At 38.3% G+C, this 20,032-nt stretch overlaps 1 protein-coding gene and 1 long non-coding RNA gene across 2 annotated transcripts; one reads left to right on the forward strand and one right to left on the reverse strand.

Moving 5' to 3' along the window:
• Nucleotides 1–1,305: 1,305 nt before the first annotated feature.
• Nucleotides 1,306–4,171, forward strand: LOC138340713 (uncharacterized). Its single transcript, XR_011213453.1, has 2 exons — nucleotides 1,306–2,313; nucleotides 3,041–4,171. It is a non-coding gene; the product is annotated as an uncharacterized lncRNA (long non-coding RNA).
• Nucleotides 4,172–6,567: 2,396 nt separating this feature from the next.
• Nucleotides 6,568–8,323, reverse strand: LOC138340246 (uncharacterized mitochondrial protein AtMg00860-like). The gene is made up of 2 exons (XM_069291959.1): nucleotides 7,831–8,323; nucleotides 6,568–6,704 (listed from the first exon to the last, which is right to left on the reverse strand). Exons 1-2 carry the CDS (start codon nucleotides 8,321–8,323, stop codon nucleotides 6,568–6,570), a joined length of 630 nt encoding a protein of 209 aa, XP_069148060.1.
• Nucleotides 8,324–20,032: the final 11,709 nt, after the last annotated feature.

The raw sequence follows: 20,032 nt of genomic DNA on the forward strand, positions 1-20,032 counted from the left end.
ATAATATGTTGGATTTCAGTATTTTGGATTTTTAACTCCTGATGTACTAGGTTTTTCGTTCATGTCTATATCTCCCGTATTTATTTCTACATTTTTTGTATTGTCTATATTATCTAAAAGTTCTGTATATGTTTCACTTATCTCTGAGTATTGTTCTTCTAAATTATTGTTGATATCATCAATATTCTTACTTCTGGTAGATTAGTTATATTATCTTGATTACTTTCTTCTAATTTTTCTTCTAATTGCAATTTTTCTTTAAATTTGTTTATCTCATTTGCCAAGTTTTGTTTTATTTCATACATTTCTTTCAACATTGCTTATTCTTTTTCTAGTTCTAAAATTTCTTTGTTTTTTACTTCTTCTATTTGTTGTACTTCTTTCCTCGCTTGATTTTTTATTTTTTCAATTTCCATTTTTCTATCTATTTCTTCATTTTCTTTTGCTATCCTTACCATAGCAGTTAATCTATCTTCTAATTTTACCCTTTTTTTTCTAACATTAAACTTAAATTGTCACCTATTTTCTTATATCTTCTTCCTAGATTAGAAAATATTATTCTTATTTTTAATCTTTCATAGTTTTCAAATATTTTTTCATCTATTGTATTCTGGATATAATTTGTTCAATTTTCTTTTTATTTTTTTATCTTTCTGTTGATACCATACTTCTTTTCATCTTTTCATATTTCCTAGATTAGAAAATATTATTCTTTGTATTCAGGATATAATTTGTTCAATTTTCTTTTTATTTTTCTTATCTCTCTGTTGATACCATACTTCTTTTCATCTTTCATAGCTCTGATACCAATTTTGAGGGGTGCGGAATTCATTATAAGTTAAGATATATATATTGTAGAGTAAAATATATTTTATCATAAATTTCTTCAGTTAATTGTTTAATCTAACTATTTCTTCAAAGTTGTTTAGTACATATTCTAGATGTAATATATCTTGGGTTCTTTGATACATATTCATATTTTCTTGTATTAATTGTTCGAATAATGTTATATTTTTCATAATTTTTATCCAATATTCTAAATAGTCATAGTTCATTTTCATATGAATTTATTTTTAAATCGTATATATCTATTCTTTCTATTTCTAATTCTTGTAAATTTAATTCATACCATTCTTGATTTAATATATCTCTTAAATCACATTAAAATATTTTTTTCCCATATAACTCTTTTTATGTCATCAATTTATAGCTTCTTATTTCATCGTACATTGCAAACATGTTTATTTTTTATTATGCAAGTTTTTTTTCAGTTATTCCTTCCTATCATATCATAATCTAATTAAATTCATATTAGTTTATTATAAACTAGAGTATCGTTATCATGTTTTCCGGTCACTACTAGCCTCGTACTTTAGCGGATAATTACTGCTTATCAGCGCCTCAACCTTGTGTACTCCCCTAACGGCATCCCTCACCTACCGATTTCCACTGTGGGATGGCATAGTCTAGCAGTTTTCTCCCTGTTTCCCGTTTACTAGCAAACTAGAATTCATGATTCAAATATTTCTAGTGTATAATAACTAACATAAATTTAATCAATCATATATATGATATTCAGGAATATATGAAATTAGTTCTGCATATCTAATAAACAATATACCTTTGCCTCTTGATTTGTCATGCTATCTGAGATATCTGATTGTATTTCTAGTTTTTCCATATGTTTTTCTTAGTTTATATCTTTGAGAGAGTGTTGTATTTGGAGAGAGGGTTTATTAATTTGAACATTAGTTTGGCAGTGTCTGCCTTTCATTTACAATTTGGCAATCTGTATACACTAAGTCCTAAGCCAGCACATAGGTGCATCTACTGTATACTTTACGACTTTTTAAATAAAACTTTATAAATGGCCGGCTATACACATTCGCCTTTCAAAAAAGCAAAAGTTATTTACTGTATAAATGAATCTTATCTCTTTAGTTTTACATTTTTTCAAATATTTCTATCTCTTTGTCTGCCACCTTTTCTATCTTTATGTCTCTTTTTTCTTTTGTCATTTTTTCTTTGTCTGCCATAACTCTTTTTATTTTCTTCTTCCTCATCTTATCTTGCATCTTTATCTCCTTATCCTCAATCCAAATAAACATCTGATATAACGTTATCTTCTCCATTGAATTTGGAGCATCTGTGATCTATATATTTGAGTCCAATAAGTTTGCAATATCTGATTAATAATTCTTTTGAGATAAATTCCTTTTACAATGCTCTTGTCATAGGTTGTTCTTCTGGTTTCAATAGTGACAAAATCCATCGATGGACTTCATCCATATCTGCTCTTCTTAACGCCCTCGAGTTCGTATATATCATAACTTGATCTCTAGCGTAATAACTCCATATAGCATTTCCATTTAAATAATTATTTGCGAATTCCTGTATGATAGTTGATATACCAATTATTCTTTTATTGGCATAAAAACTTGGTATTTCTATCTTTGGTATTTCATTATGATGTCCTATATCTTCTGGCGTGATCATATTCTTTTGTTAATCCTATTTTAATAACTTGAATTGGTGACTTAATTTCTTCATACAATATCTCTACTGGTGCTGTAAAAAACATTATATAAAACAAGTTTCCTTTTGTAACTCTTTTATATGTAATAAATGCTTTGAATAATTCTGGTATTCCACTAATTTCTTCTCCGTCGTATGTATATACTATACTTAGTAATCTATAACTATACCATGTCTTGACTTGATTAGCACTAGTTTTTGGTTGTGCTATAAGTCTATTGTATCCTTGTAATTTCTGGGTTATATATTCTTGGTTTGGATTTTTGATTTGGTTAAATCTGGGGTTGAGATTTAAATAGGTTTGGATCTTATATATATTTTCAATGTATGATTGTGTGATATAATTGTATCTTTTTTTATCACTCTGTATACTAACTGCGTATGTAGAAGTTTGCGATTCTCTGGGTATATATTTTTGTGTATTTTGGGTAAATGGTTTTTATAAAAAACTTGTTTAAGTTTGTATTTCGTGATTCATCACTAACTTTCCTGCTTGTACCTGCAGCTGTATTTAAACAAACGTTATGGATTTTAGGGAGTTTCCCATCGTCTCCTTTTATCTCTTGAATTTTATCGTCTTCTGATCGACGTAGCTCCACATTTTTATAGTCATGCTGCTGACTTATATTAGCTTTAGTTTTCAGGTTATCTTCATTAGCCTTTAGCTTTTGTATCTCATTGTTCATTCTGTCCACTTTGGTACAAAGTGTAGTAATGGCTTTGAGTAGCTCTTCGATTGTATCTCCATTTTTGTTCTCAATCTGAGTAGTCTGTCTTGATAAGTAGTCTACAACACCATTCTTGTTAGTCTTTATTACATCAATTGGAAATGTAAAGTTTAATATATTTAATACCAATCTTCTAATTTATTTTGTTGTTACTGAATCTTGTATTTTTCTGGTTAACCACCATTTTACTAGTGTATTATCTGTTCTTACAATAAATTTGTTATATACAATATATGACTCAAATGCTAATAAACATTTGTATACAGAAAATAATTCTTTCCTATTTATTTTCAATTTTTTCCGTATTTGTATATGTGCCTGAATAATATCTACTGTGATATTCTATATTACTATTATTATATTTATATTTCAATACTCCTCCATAACTCTTTTCACTTGCATCAGTTTCTACTATATAAAGAAATTTTTTATCTTCATCCGGAAAATATAATTTCGGTAATGTTTTACATAATAATTTTATCTTTTGTATTTGTGTTTGTGTCACGACCCAAAACGAGTCGTGAGTGGCACCCACACTTAACCTACTAGGTGAGCTAACCAACAAATCTAAATCCCAACATTTACCAATAGTTCAACTATGAATAACAAAAATAATGCGGAAGATCCAAAACTTATTAATGTAACCAATTAAATATGCTTCTAAAGTTTAACACTTATTATCTCCAAAATCTAGAAGTCATCACATCAAGAACATCTATCCTCAAACTACCAAGTCTAAGAGTTTTTAAGAAACCAAAATAAGTAAAAAGATGGTCCATGTACATCAAGACGTGAATGAGAGAATCCAGCACGAGCTAGAAATAATAGCTCACCCTGAACTCTGATGTGTTGGAGACTGACTAGAGCTGAGGGCGAGTCCAAGTCGATGGTACACTTGCTGCACTCCACAAAAGAATAAAAAAGAAAATACAAGTAGGGGTCAGTACAAGGAACACGTACTGAGTAGGTATCATCGGTCAACTCAAAATAGAAATCAATATATAATGAATAATAATATAAAATCCACTACGATACTTAAGAGGTGGAAAACAATTAACACATGAACCATTGACAACAACACCATAATAGGTACACCATCAATCACAACATCAAGCACACCTATGAGGACTCATGTCTCCACACCATACTCATTTAGGAAATAGGTTTTTTGAGTTTGAGTATGTTAAGTTAATTCAAGATTCCTTTACTTTAATGTTATCGTGTCAGAACGTGACACTCCGATCCCATATACCGTGTTGGAACGTGACACTCCAATTCCATAATACTATGTCGGAACGTGACACTCCGATCCAATTATCTTATTATTTGATTTCATCAAACCTTCTTTATTCAAGGCGTCATTGCAATAGAAAGGGTTCAAGATTAGAAATTCAATAGTCTCATAATTTTAGGCCAACCACAAACCACACAATCAAGTACATAGGACACTTTACAATATCACTCAGTACATATCAATCGCTATTTAGAGTTTATCTATCACATAGAAATAAACCATAGCCTACCTCCACCGAATAATCAAAGTCATGCAACTACTTCTCTAATGTCTTTCCTTTACTTATTGCCTCCAAACCCTTCCAACCTATCAAGTATATATACACATAAGGTGTAGGTTATCAAGCATGAAAACTCTTATTATATGTCTAGCCTAGACCCAAAACTCACCTAATTTCTATAATCAATTTCATAAAGTTTCAACCTATGGGTAGATGTCAATTCTTCCCATTAGAATATCCTTAATGAAATTTAAATAATTTGATAAACCTAATATTTAATTACCTATTTTAATATACTAAACTCAATTTATAAGAGGATGATACGCAGTGAAATTCAAGATTAAGCACTGGTTTCGAACACCAGTGGCAACACGTCTAACCCAATTTTATAAGTTAGCAATTCTTCTCATCGAATACCTTCTTATCCAATCATAATTAATTTCATACTTCAATGTATAAAATTATAACATATAATAAGGTATAAAATATTTTCATGTCTAAAATTTTAAGTCACTGGTGCCAAACCAGTGGCAGTAAGCTTTTCCACATGCACATTCATACCTTAATCTTCCAATTTGTTTACACATAATGATTAATGACTGCCTAACTTTTTCAATCAACAATTTGTACTTAAACCCATCTCGTAGCAATTTAGCATACACCTGAACATTTATATTTTACAAGAAGTAATATATTCTTTCCACCAATCTGCATGTTACAAATTTATAAAGAAACTTACCGCTAAATGAAACCACGCTTAATCTTTAATGTATCCGCACAGGTAACTCGTCTTTCTCACTGTTCTTCTTCACCTCCCATTTTCAGAATATTTCCTCCTAATTATTATATGACTTATTATAAGTGTGGTGAAAGTGACCCACTATCTATTTTACTATTAACCTCTTTAACCACCAACTAAATAAATTATTAAAATTACCCCACTAATTTAATAATTATAATTATGAATAGTCCAAAACACCCATTTAAATCTATAGGAAAGTACTTTCAGACGTAAAAAGTTTTCATTCTCAAAATGACCAAAAATGGTCGTTACAATAGATACCAATTTACCCATCGTTCGTCCTCGAACGATCAAAAGAAGGGTGAGGGAGAGAAAGAGTACCTGAATCGGTAAAAAGATGTGGATATCTTTCATGCATATCAGCCTCACTCTCCCAAGTGGACTCCTCAACTGGCCAATTCTTCCACTGAACCTTGATAGAAGCAATCTCTTTTCATCTCAATTTGCAGACCTCCCTACCTAGAATAGCAATAGGCTCTTCCTTATAAGATAGATTCTCATCAAGAAGAACTGAATCCCAACGAATAATATAATTTCCATCACCATGGTATTTTTTCAGCATAGACACATGAAATACCGGGTGCACTCCTGACAACCCTGGAGGCAATGCCAATTTATAGGCCACCTCCCCCACGCGCTTCAGAACTTCAAATGGACCAATATACCTCGGACTAAGCTTACCTCGCTTACCAAACCGCATCACACCTTTCATGGGAGAAACCTTCAGCAAGACTTATTCACCCTCCGTAAAATTAAAGTCCCTAACCTTTCGATCTGCATATTCCTTCTGCCTACTCTAAGCTGCTAAAAGCTTTTCCTAAATAAATTTCACTTTCTCTAATGATTCTCTTATAACATCAGTACCCCAAGGTCTAACCTCAAATGCATCAAACCAACCAATGGGGAACCTACATCTCCTCCCATACAATGCCTCAAATGGCGCCATATAAATACTCAAGTGATAACTATTGTTGTATGGACACTCTTCTCAAGATAAAAATTTATCCCAATGACCACCAAATTCTATCACACATGCACAAAGCATATCCTCCAACACCTGAATCGTTCGCTCAGACTGACCATTGGTCTGAGGGTGAAATGCAGTACTAAGATCCAGCCTAATTCCTAATTCAGCATGTAATGTTCTCCAAAACTTAGAAGTAAATTGCGTACCTCTATCTAATATGATGGAAAGTGGAACTCCATGCAATCGAACAATTTTTGAGATATAGAGTTTGGCTAACTTCTCTGCATTGTAAGTCATCTTGACCGGAATGAAGTGAGCTGACTTAGTTAACCTGACAACAATTACCCAAATAGAATCATACTTACCCAATATCTTTGGAAGACCAACTACGAAATCCATTGCAATTTTTTCCCACTTCCATTCTGGAATGGGCATTCTCTGAAGTGTCCTTCCAGGCCTCTGGCGTTCATACTTTACCTACTGACAATTCGGGCATTGGGCAACAAAATCAACAATATCAAGCTTCATTCTACTCCACCAAAAATGTTGCTTTAGATCACGATACATCTTGGTTGCACCTGGATGAATGGAATATCTCAAACTATGAGCCTCTGTAAGAATAGTGTGTGTCAAATCATCAACACGAGGCACACATAATTTTCAATTAATTCTCAAGACGCCTTCCTCATCAATTATTGCCTCTTTAGCCTCTCCTCGCAATACCATATCTTGAAATCGGCTCAGCTTCTCATCAGCAAACTGCTTTCCCTTAATCTTGTCAAGAAAGGAAGATCTTGCCTCCACAGAGGCAAAAAATATTCCTTTCTCTAGTACTTCCAGCCTCATAAAGTCATTATCCAGAGTCTGAACCTCTCTAGCCAATGGGCGTCTAGAAACCTGTAAGTGGGCTAGACTTCCCATGCTCCCTGCTTTTCTACATAAAGCATCTGCCACAACATTAGCTTTTCCTGGGTGATACAAAATAGTAATATCATAGTCCTTTAAGAGTTCCATCCACCTCCTCTGCCTCAAATTCAAATCTTTCTGAGTAAAGACACTGTAAACTACGATGATCTGTATAGACTTCACACTTGACCCCATATAGATAATGTCTCCATTGCTTTAATGCAAACACAACTGCAGCAAACTCCAAATCATGGGTCGGATATTTACGTTCATGCACTTCAAATTGTCTCGAAGCATAAGCAATTACATTCCCCTCCTGCATTAGCACTTCACCCAAACCAGAATAAGATGCATCACAATAAACAATAAAATTCTTACCTTCCACTGGCAAGGTAAGAATTGGTGCAGTAGTCAACAAGGTCTTGAGTAACTGAAAAATTTCTTCACATTCATCAAACCATACAAATGGAACATTCTGCTTAGTCAAATTTGTCAGCTGCGAAGCAATAAAAGAAAATCCCTTGACGAATCGACGGAAGTAGCTAACTAAACCAACAAAGCTCCTTACCTCTGAAACATTAGTAGGTCTTACCCAACTGTTCACTGCTTCAATCATAGAAATATCCACCATCACTCCATCCATAGAAACCACGTGCCCCAAGAAGGACACGGAATCGAGCCAAAACTCACACTTGGAGAATTTGACATAAATCCATTTCTCCCTTAACAACTCCAATACAATTCTCAAATGCTCCTCGTGTTCTTTACTGCTCTTTGAGTATATCAGTATATCATCAATAAATACAATAACAAAGAGGTCCAGATATGGCTTAAAAATCCCATTCATCAGGTTCGTAAGCCCAAAAGACATTACTAAGAATTCATAATGCCATACTTGAAGTCTTTGGCACATCTGTTTCCCGTATTTTCAAATGATGATAACCGGATCTGAAATAAATTTTAGAGAAGACACAAGCACCTTCTAACTGATCGAACAAATCATCAATGCGAGGAATGGGATACTTGTTTTTAATAGTTACCTTATTCAGCTGCCTGTAGTCTATGCACATCCGAAAACTTCCATCATTCTTCTTCACAAATAAAACAGGAGCACCCCAAGGGGATGCACTTGGTCTAGTAAAAACTTTACCTAACAACTCCTGATGTTGGGCCTTTAACTCCCGTAACTCAGCCGGAGCCATTCTATAAGGGGGGATGGAAATGGGGCGAGTACCCAACTCCAGATCAATACAAAAATCAATATCCCTTTCCGGTGGCATACCAGGAAGGTCTGCAGGAAACACATCAAGAAACTCACGGACTATCGAAACGGACTCAATTGAAGGTATTTTGGAAGTATCATCCCTGATATGTGCCAAGAGAGCTAAACAATTCTTACTCACCATCCTCTTAGCATGAATAAAAGAGATAATATGAACTGGAGTGGAAATATAGTCACCCTCCCACACTAGCGGATCTATCCCTGTCTTGGCCAATGTCTTAGTTTTAGCATTACAATCTAAGATTGAAAAATTTGGAGAAAGCCAAGTCATACCCAGAATTACATCAAAATCAACCATCTCTAGAATAATCAAATCTACATAAGTATTGCTCTCCACAAAAGTGTAACGACCTGTTAGTCGTTTTGAGCAGTAGAGTTTATTTCTGGTAATTACAGTCTGAGTCGACGGATCTCATGACGGACCGTCATAAGCACGACAGAACATCGAGGGTGTCTCGTTCCAAAACACTTAGAATTATGAAAAATTGGATACTGAGAACAACTTTCTGAACTTTGCGACGACATGGCAGGACGGACCGTCGTGGGCACGACGGACCGTCACAGGCCCTTTAGTGAAAAGTTAGTCTCTGAACTCTATGACGACTCAGCAGGACGGACCGTCACAGGCACGACGGCCCGTCACAGGCTGCGTAACCCTGACTCGGTCGGATTTCTGTTAAATGTTTTAAGGGGCGCTTTGGACTATTCCTGCTTTTAATTATAAAGTTAGAGGTTGAATGTTAATAATTCAATTACTTGGGGGTTAAAGGAGATAACCCTGAATTAATTAGTGGGTTGCTTTGGTCATGTTTTATACTTAATTATATGGTAATTAGGGTAAAAGAAACAGAGTTTGAATAAGGAAAAAATAGAAAGAACAGAGAGAAAGGGGCGAACAATCGAGAGAGGGAGAAACGAAGAAGAAAGCAAAGCATTGGAAAAGTAGATTTCTTGACTTCAATTCTTCGGTGGAGGTAGGTTATGGTTTATGCTATTTCATAGTAAACTCTTAATAGCGAATGATATGTGTTGGGTAATTTTGTAAAGTCTTCTATATGCTTAATTGTGTGCTTGCATGATATGATTATGTAATTGTGATGAAATAAGCATGATGAGGCTGTTGAATCTTAAATATTAAAAACCTCTTTGTTAATGATGATGCCTTGGTATAAAAGAAGGCTTGATGAACTAAAAGAATGAGGCTAATAGATCGGGTGTCACGAACTGACACATAGTATTAGGGGATCGGGTGTCACGAATCGACACATAGTATTAGAGGATCGGGTGTCACATTCCGACACGTAGTATTAGGGGATCGGGTGTGACGTTCCGACACATAGTATTAGGGGATCGGGTGTCACGAACTTACACATAGTATTAGGGGATCTGGTGTCACGAACCGACACGTAGTATTAGGGGATCGGAGTGTCACGTTCCGACACAAGAGGAATAAAGAGAATGAATCTTGAATTATGTTAATATACTCAAATTAATGAACCTATTTCCCCAAATGAGTATGGTGTGGAGGCTTGAGTGCTCATGGGTGTACTTGGCGTTGTTATCAATGATTTTGTACTTGTTGTTGCTACCTGTTGCGTATTGTAGTTGATTTTATGATATTATCTGATAAATATTGCTTTCTATTTTGAGTTGGCCGATGATATCTACTCAGTACTCGTATTTTGTACTGACCCCTACTTCTATGATTTCTCTTTGTTATTTGTGGAGTGCAGCAAACGTACCGTCGTCTTCAACTCAACCGCAACTCTAGCCAGTCATCATCACACCAGAATTCAGGGTGAGCTATTGTTTCTAGCTTGGACTGGATCTTCTTCTTCACGTCTTGATGCCTTGAAGTTCTGGCATGGACTAGCTGTTTAGTTATTCTAGCTTCTTAGATACTCTTAGATTTAGTAATTTGAGGATAGATGTTATTGTGGTGATGACATCCAGATTTTGGGGATAATGATAAGTTTTGAGTTTTAGAAGTTATTTATTGGTTATATTATTGAGTTTTAAGTCTTCCGCATTTTATTCTATTTATTATGTTTGAAAATGTTGGGGTTAGATTGGTTGGTTCGCTCACATAGGGGGATAAGTGAGGGTTCCACTCACGGCTCGTTTTTGATCTTGACAAACTTGGTATCAGAGCATTAGGTCCGTTGGTCTCATCACACAAGAACAAGTCTAGTAGAGTCTTTAGGAACGGTAGGGGGACGCCTTTACTCTTCTTTGAGAGGCTACAAGACTTTAGAAAAATTCCATTCTTTCTTTCTTTCGTGCTATTACTTGGATCCAATTGGTATCTAGGTGATACAAATTGGTATCTGACCATCTTCACTCTATTTCGCAGATGGTTTGAACTAGAGCAACAACCGCTCCAACACCAGCACCGGCAAGACAAGATACGTCTGAACCAGCCACTGAGACTGTAGCTCGAAGAGGAGCAGTGGCAAGAGGCTGCGGTAGAGGTCGCGAGAGGGCGTCCTCTAGAGGAAGAGGACAAGCACCTGGCCCATCTAGTGCTAGGGCGGTGACTCCTCCACCGACTGAGGAAGTAGTAAGAGAGGGGGAGGAAGGGGAGAATGAGCAAGTGCAGAATGAGGAATTACCACCTCAACCTACCCCAGAGATGATTAATCAGGTTCTTGCTTATCTTAGCGGGTTATCTGATCAGGGCCAGACACCTCCAGTGTTTTCTGCACCAGCACATCAGGTTTCGGGAGTACAACATTCAGCTTCTGTGGCTCCCCGCATGGATGCCTCATTGGAAATAGGCACGTTTCCTCGGTTGACTACAGGTCCTATAATGACAAGTGATCGGCATGAACTCTTCAGTAAGTTCTTGAAATTGAAACCTCCAGTCTTCGAGGGTACTGAATCCGAGGATGCCTATGATTTTTTTGTTGATTGTCATGAGCTACTACACAAGATGGGTATAGTAGAACGATTTGGCGTCGAGTTTGTGACCTATCAATTTCAAGGGAACGCCAAAATGTGGTGGCGATCGTATGTTGAATGTCAACCAGCACAAGCACCACCTATGACTTGGGCATCATTCTCTAGCTTGTTTATGGAGAAGTATATACCCCGGACTTTGCAGGATAGGAGGAGAGATGAGTTCCTGAGCCTAGAGCAAGGCAGGATGTCAGTTACTGCATATGAGACTAAGTTTCGTGCATTATCTAGGTATGCCACCCAGCTTTGCTTCAGCCCGCAAGAGAAAATTCGCCGTTTCGTGAAAGGGTTGAGGTCAGACTTGCGGATTTCAGCCTTACATGTAGCTGCTGCAGCAAAATCTTTTGAGGAGGTGGTAGATTTCGTGATTGAAGTGGAGGGAGTGAAGCCAGCCGACTTCACCATGGCATAGACATCTAAGAGGTTTCGTAAAGGAGTTGAGTTTAATGGTTCTTATGCTAGAGGGCAGAGTTCAGAAGGTTATCCAGCCCGACCTATTCAGTCTTCACTACAAACTATAGTTGGGGGTCCACCGCAGACCGGTCAACATTTCTCTGAGTTTGGAGGTTATCCCTAGACTCCGTCGTTCTCACAAATACCTATGCTTGAATCTAGATATTGTTATGGATGTGGAAAGACTGGACATATTAGGATAAATTGTCCAAAACAGAGTTACAGACCCCCAATAATCAGAGGTAGTGGTGGTCATGGAAGAGGCCGTTATTCGGGAGGACGTGGTGGCCGAGGTTATTGTGGTTGTCAAAACGTCCGGGGGGACGGGCAAACTGGAACAACTGCAGCGCAACATGGTAGGGGCAACAGACAGACCGGTGATAGGGCGCATTGTTATGCTTTCCCTGGGAGATCTGAAGCGGAGACATCTGATGATGTCATCACAAGTAATCTTTTGGTTTGTGATTGCATGGCTTTTGTATTATTTGATCCTGGATCCAAATTTTCATATGTATCTTCCTCATTTGCTGCTGGTCTTAAATTACATTGTGAATTGCTTGACATGCCTATTCGTGTTTCTACTCCGGTGGGTGAGTCTGTGATTGTTGAAAAGGTGTATAGGTCTTGCCCTGTGACGTTTATGGAGAGCAAAACTCATGTAGACTTGGTTATCCTAGAAATGGTTGACTTTGATGTAATTCTGGGTATGACTTGGCTTTCTCCAAAATTTTCAATCTTACATTGTAATGCTAAAACTGTAACGTTGGCCAAGCCTGGGACAGATCCATTAGTGTGGGAGGGTGACTACACTTCCACTCCGGTTCGTATCACCTCCTTCATTCGTGCTAAGAGAATGGTTAGAAAGGGTTGTTTAGCTTTCTTGGCACACCTCAGGGATGATACTACCCAAGTACCTTCATTTGAGTCGGTTTCAATAGTCCGTGAGTTTCTGGATGTGTTTCCTGCAGACCTTCCTGGTATGGCACCGGATAGGGATATTGATTTCTTTATTGATCTTGAGCCGGGCACTCGCCCCATTTCCATACCCTTATAGGATGGCTCCTGCTGAGTTAAGAGAGTTAAAGACCCAACTTCAATAGTTGTTAAGCAAAGGCTTTATTAGACCAAGTGCATTCCCTTGGGGTGCTCCTGTTTTGTTTGTGAAAAAGAAAGATGGAAGTTTTTGGATGTGCATTGACTAGAGACAACTGAATAAGGTAACTTTTAAGAACAAGTATCCTCTTCCTCGCATCGATGATTTGTTCGATCAGTTACAAGGTGCTTGTACCTTCTTAAAAATCGATTTGAGATCTGGTTACCATTAATTGAAAATACAGGCAACGGATGTGCCCAAGACTGCTTTTCGAACCAGATATGGGCATTATGAGTTCTTAGTAATGTCTTTTGGGCTTACGAATGCCCCTGCTGCTTTCATGAGCTTGATGAACGATATTTTTAAGCCATATCTGGATCTCTTCGTCATTGTATTCATTGATGACATACTGGTATACTCGAAGAGCAAGAAAGAACACGAGGAGCACTTGAGAATGGCATTGGAAATGTTGAGGGAGAAAAAGCTTTATGCCAAATTCTCTAAGTGTGAGTTTTGGCTAGATTCAGTGTCCTTCTTGGGGCACATAGTTTCTAAGGACGGAGTGATGGTGGATCCTTTTAAGATCAAAGCAGTGAAGAATTGGGTAAGACCTACTAATGTTACAGAGGTAAGGAGCTTCGTTGGTTTAGCTAGCTACTACTGTCGATTTGTCAAGGGATTTTCTTCCATTACTTCCCAATTGACAAACTTGACTAAGCAGACTGTTCCATTTGTATGGTCGGACGAGTGTAAAGAAAGCTTTCAGAAGCTCAAGACCTTGTTGACTACTGCACCCATTCTTACCTTGCCAGTGGAAGGTAAGAATTTCATTGTTTACTGTGATGCATCCTATTCTGGTTTGGGTGCAGTGCTAATGCAAGAGAAGAATGTAATTTCTTATGCCTCAAGGCAATTAAAAGTGCATGAACGTAATTATCTGACCCATGATTTGGAGTTAGCGGCAGTAGTGTTTGCATTTAAGCAATGGAGGCATTATCTATATGGGCTTAAGTGTGAAGTCTATATGGATCCTCGTAGTTTACAGTATGTCTTTACTCAGAAAGATTTGAATTTGAGACAGAGGAGATGGATGGAACTACTGAAGGACTACGATATCACTATAGTGTATCATCCGGGAAAAGCTAATGTTGTAGCAGATGCTTTAAGTAGAAAGGCAGGGAGCATGGAAAGCCTAGCCCACTTGCCGATTTCTAGACGCCCATTGGCTAGAGAGGTTCAGACTTTGGCTATTGACCTTATGAGGCTAGAAGTAAATGAGAAGGGAGGGTTTTTGGCCTTTGTGGAGGCAAGATCTTCCTTTCTTGACAAGATTAAGGGAAACAGTTTATCGATGAGAAACTGGTTCGGATCCGAGATAAGGTGTTGCAAGGAGAGGCTAAAGAAGTAAAAATCAATGAGGAAGGTGTTTTGAGAATCAAGGGAAGAGTATGTGTACCCCGCGTCGATGACTTGATTCACACTATTCTTACAGAGGCCCATAGTTCAAGGTATTCTATACATCCTGGTGCAACCAAGATGTATCGTGATCTAAAGCAACATTTTTGGTGGAGTAGGATGAAGCGTGACAATGTTGATTTTGTTGCTCAATGCCCGAATTGTCAGCAAGTAAAGTATGAACACCAGAGGCCTAGAGGGACACTTCAGAGAATGTCCATTCCTGAATGGAAGTGGGAGAGAATTGCAATGGACTTCGTGGTTGGTCTTCCAAAGACGATGGGTAAGTATGACTCTATTTGGGTGATTGTTGACAGATTAACTAAGTCTGCTCATTTCATTCCGGTCAAGGTGACTTATAATGCAGAAAAGTTAGCAAAAATTTACATCTCAGAAATTATTCGATTGCATGGAGTTCCACTCTCCATCATATCAGATAGAGGTACGCAGTTTACTTCTAAGTTTTGGAAAACATTGCATGCTGAATTAAGTACTAGATTGGATCTTAGTACTGCATTTCACCCTCATATCGATGGTCAGTCTGAGCGAACGATTCAGGTTTGGGAGGATATGCTTCGTGCATGTGTGATAGAGTTTTGTGGTCATTGGGATAACTTCTTACCCTTAGCAGAGTTCTCATACAACAATAGCTGGCATTATATGGGAAAAGATGTAGGTCTACCTTGGGGTACTGATCTTCTGAGGGAATCGTTAGATAAAGTGAAATGCAATCAAGAAAATCTCTTAGCGGCTCAAAGTAGGAAGAAGGAATATGCAGATCGAAAGGTTAGAGACATGGAGTTTATGGAGGGCAAGCAAGTTTTGCTGAAGGTTTCACCCATAAAAGGGGTGATGCGGTTTGGTAAGCGAGGTAAGCTTAGTCCGAGGTACATTGGCCGTTTGAAGTTCTGAAGCGTGTGGGGGAGGTAGCTTATGAATTAGCCCTGCCCCTAGGACTCTCAAGGGTGCACCCGGTATTTCATGTGTCGATGCTGAAAAGATACCATGGTGATGGGAACTACATCATTCGTTGGGATTCAGTCCTTCTTGATGGGAATTTGTCTTATGAGTAGGAGCCTGTTGCTATCTTAGATAGGGAAGTCCGCAAGTTGAGGTCAAGGGAGATTGCATCTGTCAAAGTTCAATGGAAGAATCGACCAATTGAAGAGTCCACTTGGGAGAAGGAGGCTGATATGCAAGAAAAATACCCACACCTGTTTACAGATTCAGGACCTCCTTTTCGCCCATGCTTTTCTTCTTGTGATCGTTCAGGGATGAACGATGGGTAAATTGGTATCTATTGTAACGACCTGTAAGTCGTTTTGAGCAGTAGAGTTTATTTCTGGTAATTACAGTCTGAGTCGACGGATCCCACGACAGACCGTCATGCGCACGACGGACCGTCGAGGGTGTCTCATTCCAAAACACTTAGAATTCTGAAAAATTGGGTACTGAGAACAACTCTCTAAAGTTCGCGACAACATGGCAAGACGGACTGTCGTGGGCACGATGGACCGTCACAGGCTCTTTAGTGAAAAGTTAGTCTCTGAACTCTGTGACGACTCAGCAGGACAGACCGTCACAGGCACGACGGCCCGTCACAGGCTGCGTAACCCTGACTGGGTCGGATTTCTGTTAAATGTTTTAAGGGGCATTTTGGACTATTCATGGTTTTAATTATAAAGTTAGTGGTTGAATGTTAATAATTCAATTACTTGGGGGTTAAAGGAGATAACCTTGAATTAATTAGTGGGTTGCTTTGGTCATGTTTTATACTTAATTATATGGTAATTAGGGTAAAAGAAAAAGAGTTTGAATAAGGAAAAAATAGAAAGAACAGAGAGAAACGGGCGAACGATCGAGAGAGGGAGAAACGAAGAAGAAAGCAAAGCATTGGAAAAATAGATTTCTTGACTTCAATTCTTCGGTGGAGGTAGGTTATGGTTGATGCTATTATATAGTAAACTCTTAATAGCGAATGATATGTGTTGGGTAATTTTTTAAAGTCTTCTATATGCTTAATTGTGTGCTTGCATGATATGATTATACAATTGTGATGAAATAAGCATGATGAGGCTGTTGAATCTTAAATCTTAAAAACCTCTTTGTTAATGATGATGCCTTGGTATAAAAGAAGGCTTGATGAACTAAAAGAATGAGTCTAATGGATCGGGTGTCACGAACTGACACATAGTATTAGGGGAACGGGTGTCACGAATCGACACATAGTATTAGGGGATCGGGTGTCACGTTCCGACACGTAGTATTCGGGGATCGGGTGTCACATTCCGACACGTAGAATTAGGGGATCGGGTGTCACGTTCTGACACGTAGTATTAGGTGATCGGGTATCACGTTCCGATACATTGTATTAGGGGATCGGGTATCACGAACTGACCCATAGTATTAGGGGATCGGGTGTCACGAACCCACACGTAGTATTAGGGGATCGGAGTGTCACGTTCCGACACAAGAGGAATAAAGAGAATGAATCTTGAATTATGTTAATATACTCAAATTAATGAACCTATTTCCCCAAATGAGTATGGTGTGGAGGCTTGAGTCCTCATGGTTGTACTTGGCGTTGTTATCAATGATTTTGTACTTGTTGTTGCTACCTGTTGAGTATTGTAGTTGATTTTATGATATTATCTGATATATATTGCTTTCTATTTTGAGTTGGCCGATGATATCTACTCAGTACTCGTGTTTTGTACTGACCCCTACTTGTATGTTTTCTCTTTGTTATTTGTGGAGTGCAGCAAACCTACCGTCGTCTTCAACACAACCGCAACTCTAGCAAGTCTTCATCACACCAGAATTCAGGGTGAGCTATTGTTTTTAGCTTGGACTGGATCTTCTTCTTCACGTCTTGATGCCTTGAAGTTCTGGCATGGACTAGCTGTTTAGTTATTCTAGGTTCTTAGATACTCTTAGATTTACTAATTTGAGGATAGATGTTCTTGTGGTGATGACTTCCAAATTTTGGGGATAATGATAAGTTTTGAGTATTAGAAGTTATTTATTGGTTATATTATTGAGTTTAAAGTCTTCCGCATTTTATTCTGTTTATTATGTTTGAAAACGTTGGGGTTAGATTGGTTGGTACGCTCACATAGGGGGATAAGTGTGGGTGCCACTCACGGCTCATTTTGGGTCGTTACAAAAAGTCACAAGGCAAGACCTATACACCTTCTCAACTATCACAGACTCACCCACAGGAGTAGATACACGAATATGCATGTGACGCAAATCACAATATAAATCAAGACCAGTAGCAAATGAGGAAGATACATATGAAATTGTTGATCCAGGATCAAATAATACAGAATCCAGCAATCACAGACCAAAAGAGTACCTGTGATAACAGCATCAGATGTGTCTGTTTCAGACCTCCTGGGAAAAGCATAACAATGTTCCCTATCACCTGTCTGTCCATTGCCCCTATTAAGCTGCGCTGCAGTAGTTCCAACTTGCCCGCCACCCCGACTGAATTGGTGATCACCATTAACTTGGCCACCACGTCCTCCAGTATGGCGGCCTCAACCATGAACACCTCTAACCCTAACTACTGGGGGTCTATAACTCTGTTTTGGACAATATTTCCTAATATGTCCAGCCTCTCCACATCCATAACAATTCCTGTAGTCAAGTATAAGTCTTTGTGAAAATGACGAAGTCTGGAGATAACCTCCAAACTCAGAAAAAGGCTGACTAGTCTGCGGTGGACCCCCAGCTAAAGCCTACAATGAAGACTGAACTGGACGGGCTGCATAACCTCCTGAACTCTTCCCTCTGGAGTAAGAACCACTAAACTCACCTCCCTTACAAAACTCCTTAAATGTCGATGCTGTGGTGAAGTCGTCTAGTTTCACCCCCTCTACCTCTGTCACAAAATCAACAACTTCCTGAAAGGATTTTTCTACAGCAGCTACCTGTAAGGCTGGAATCTGCAAATCTGACATCAATTCTTTCACAAAGCGGTGAATCCACTCTTGTGGACTAAAGCAAAGCTGAGTGGCATACCTGGATAGTGCGCGAAATTTGGCCTCATATGAAGCAACATACATCCTTCCTTGCACTAGGCTCAGGAACTCATCTCTCCTCCTATCCCTCAAAGTTCAGGGCATATACTTTGCCATAAATAAGCTAGAAAAGTATGCCTAAGTCATAGGTGGTGCCTGTGCTGGTTGACACTCTACATACGACCGCCACCACATTTTTGCATCCCCCTGAAACTGATAGGTCACAAACTCAACATCGAATCATTTTACTATGTCCATCTTATGTAGCAGCTCATGACAATCAACAAGAAAATCATAGGCATCTTCAGATTCAGCACCCTTAAAGACAGGAGGTTTCAACTTTGAGAACTTAATGAAAAGTTCATGCTGATCACCTGTCATTATAGACCCTGTAGTGTATCGAGGAAAAGTGCCTACTTCGAATGATGCATCCATGCGGGGAGCCATAGCAGCTACATGTTGTACTCCCTGAACCTGAGGTGCTGGTGCAGAAAATACTGGAGGTGTCTGGCCCTGATCAGATAACCCGCTAAGATAAGTAAAAACCTGATTAATCATCTCTAGGTAGGCTAGGGTGGTACTTCCTTATCTTGAACCTGCTCATTTTCCCCTTCCTCACCCTCTCTCACTACCTCATCAGTCGGTGGAGGAGTCACTGCTCTATTCCTAGCTACACCAGGTGTTTGTCCTCTTCCTCTAGTGGGCGTCCTCCTGCGACCTCTACCACAGCCTCTTGCCACTGCTCCTCCTTGAGTTATTGCCCCAATGGTTGGCTCAGACGCACCCTATCTTGCCGGTGTTGGTGTTGGCACAGTTGCTCTAGTTCTAACCATCTGCGAAATAGAGTGACAATGTCAGATACCAATTTGTATCACCTAGATACCAATTGGATCCAAGTAATAGCACGAAAGAAAGAAAAAATGGAGTTTTCCTAAAGTCCTATAGCCTCTCGAAGAAAAGTAAAGGCGTCCTCATACCGTTCCTCAAGACTCTACTAGACTTGTCCTTGTGTGATAAGACCAACGAACCTAACACTCTGATACCAAGTTTTTCACGACCCAAAACGAGTCGTGAGTGGCCCCCACACTTAACCTACCAGGTGAGCGAACCAACAAATCTAAAACCCAATATTTACCAATAGTTCAACTATGGATAACAAAAATAATGCGGAAGATCCAAAACTTATTAATGTAACAAGTTAAATAAGCTTCTAAAGTTTAACACTTATTATCCCCAAAATCTGGAAGTAATCATATCAAAAACATCTATTCTCAAACTACCAAGTCTATGAGTATTTAAGAAACCAAAATAAGT

This window comes from Solanum lycopersicum, chromosome 12, assembly GCF_036512215.1.
Source record: "Solanum lycopersicum chromosome 12, SLM_r2.1".
NCBI classification, from domain to species: Eukaryota; Viridiplantae; Streptophyta; class Magnoliopsida; order Solanales; family Solanaceae; genus Solanum; species Solanum lycopersicum.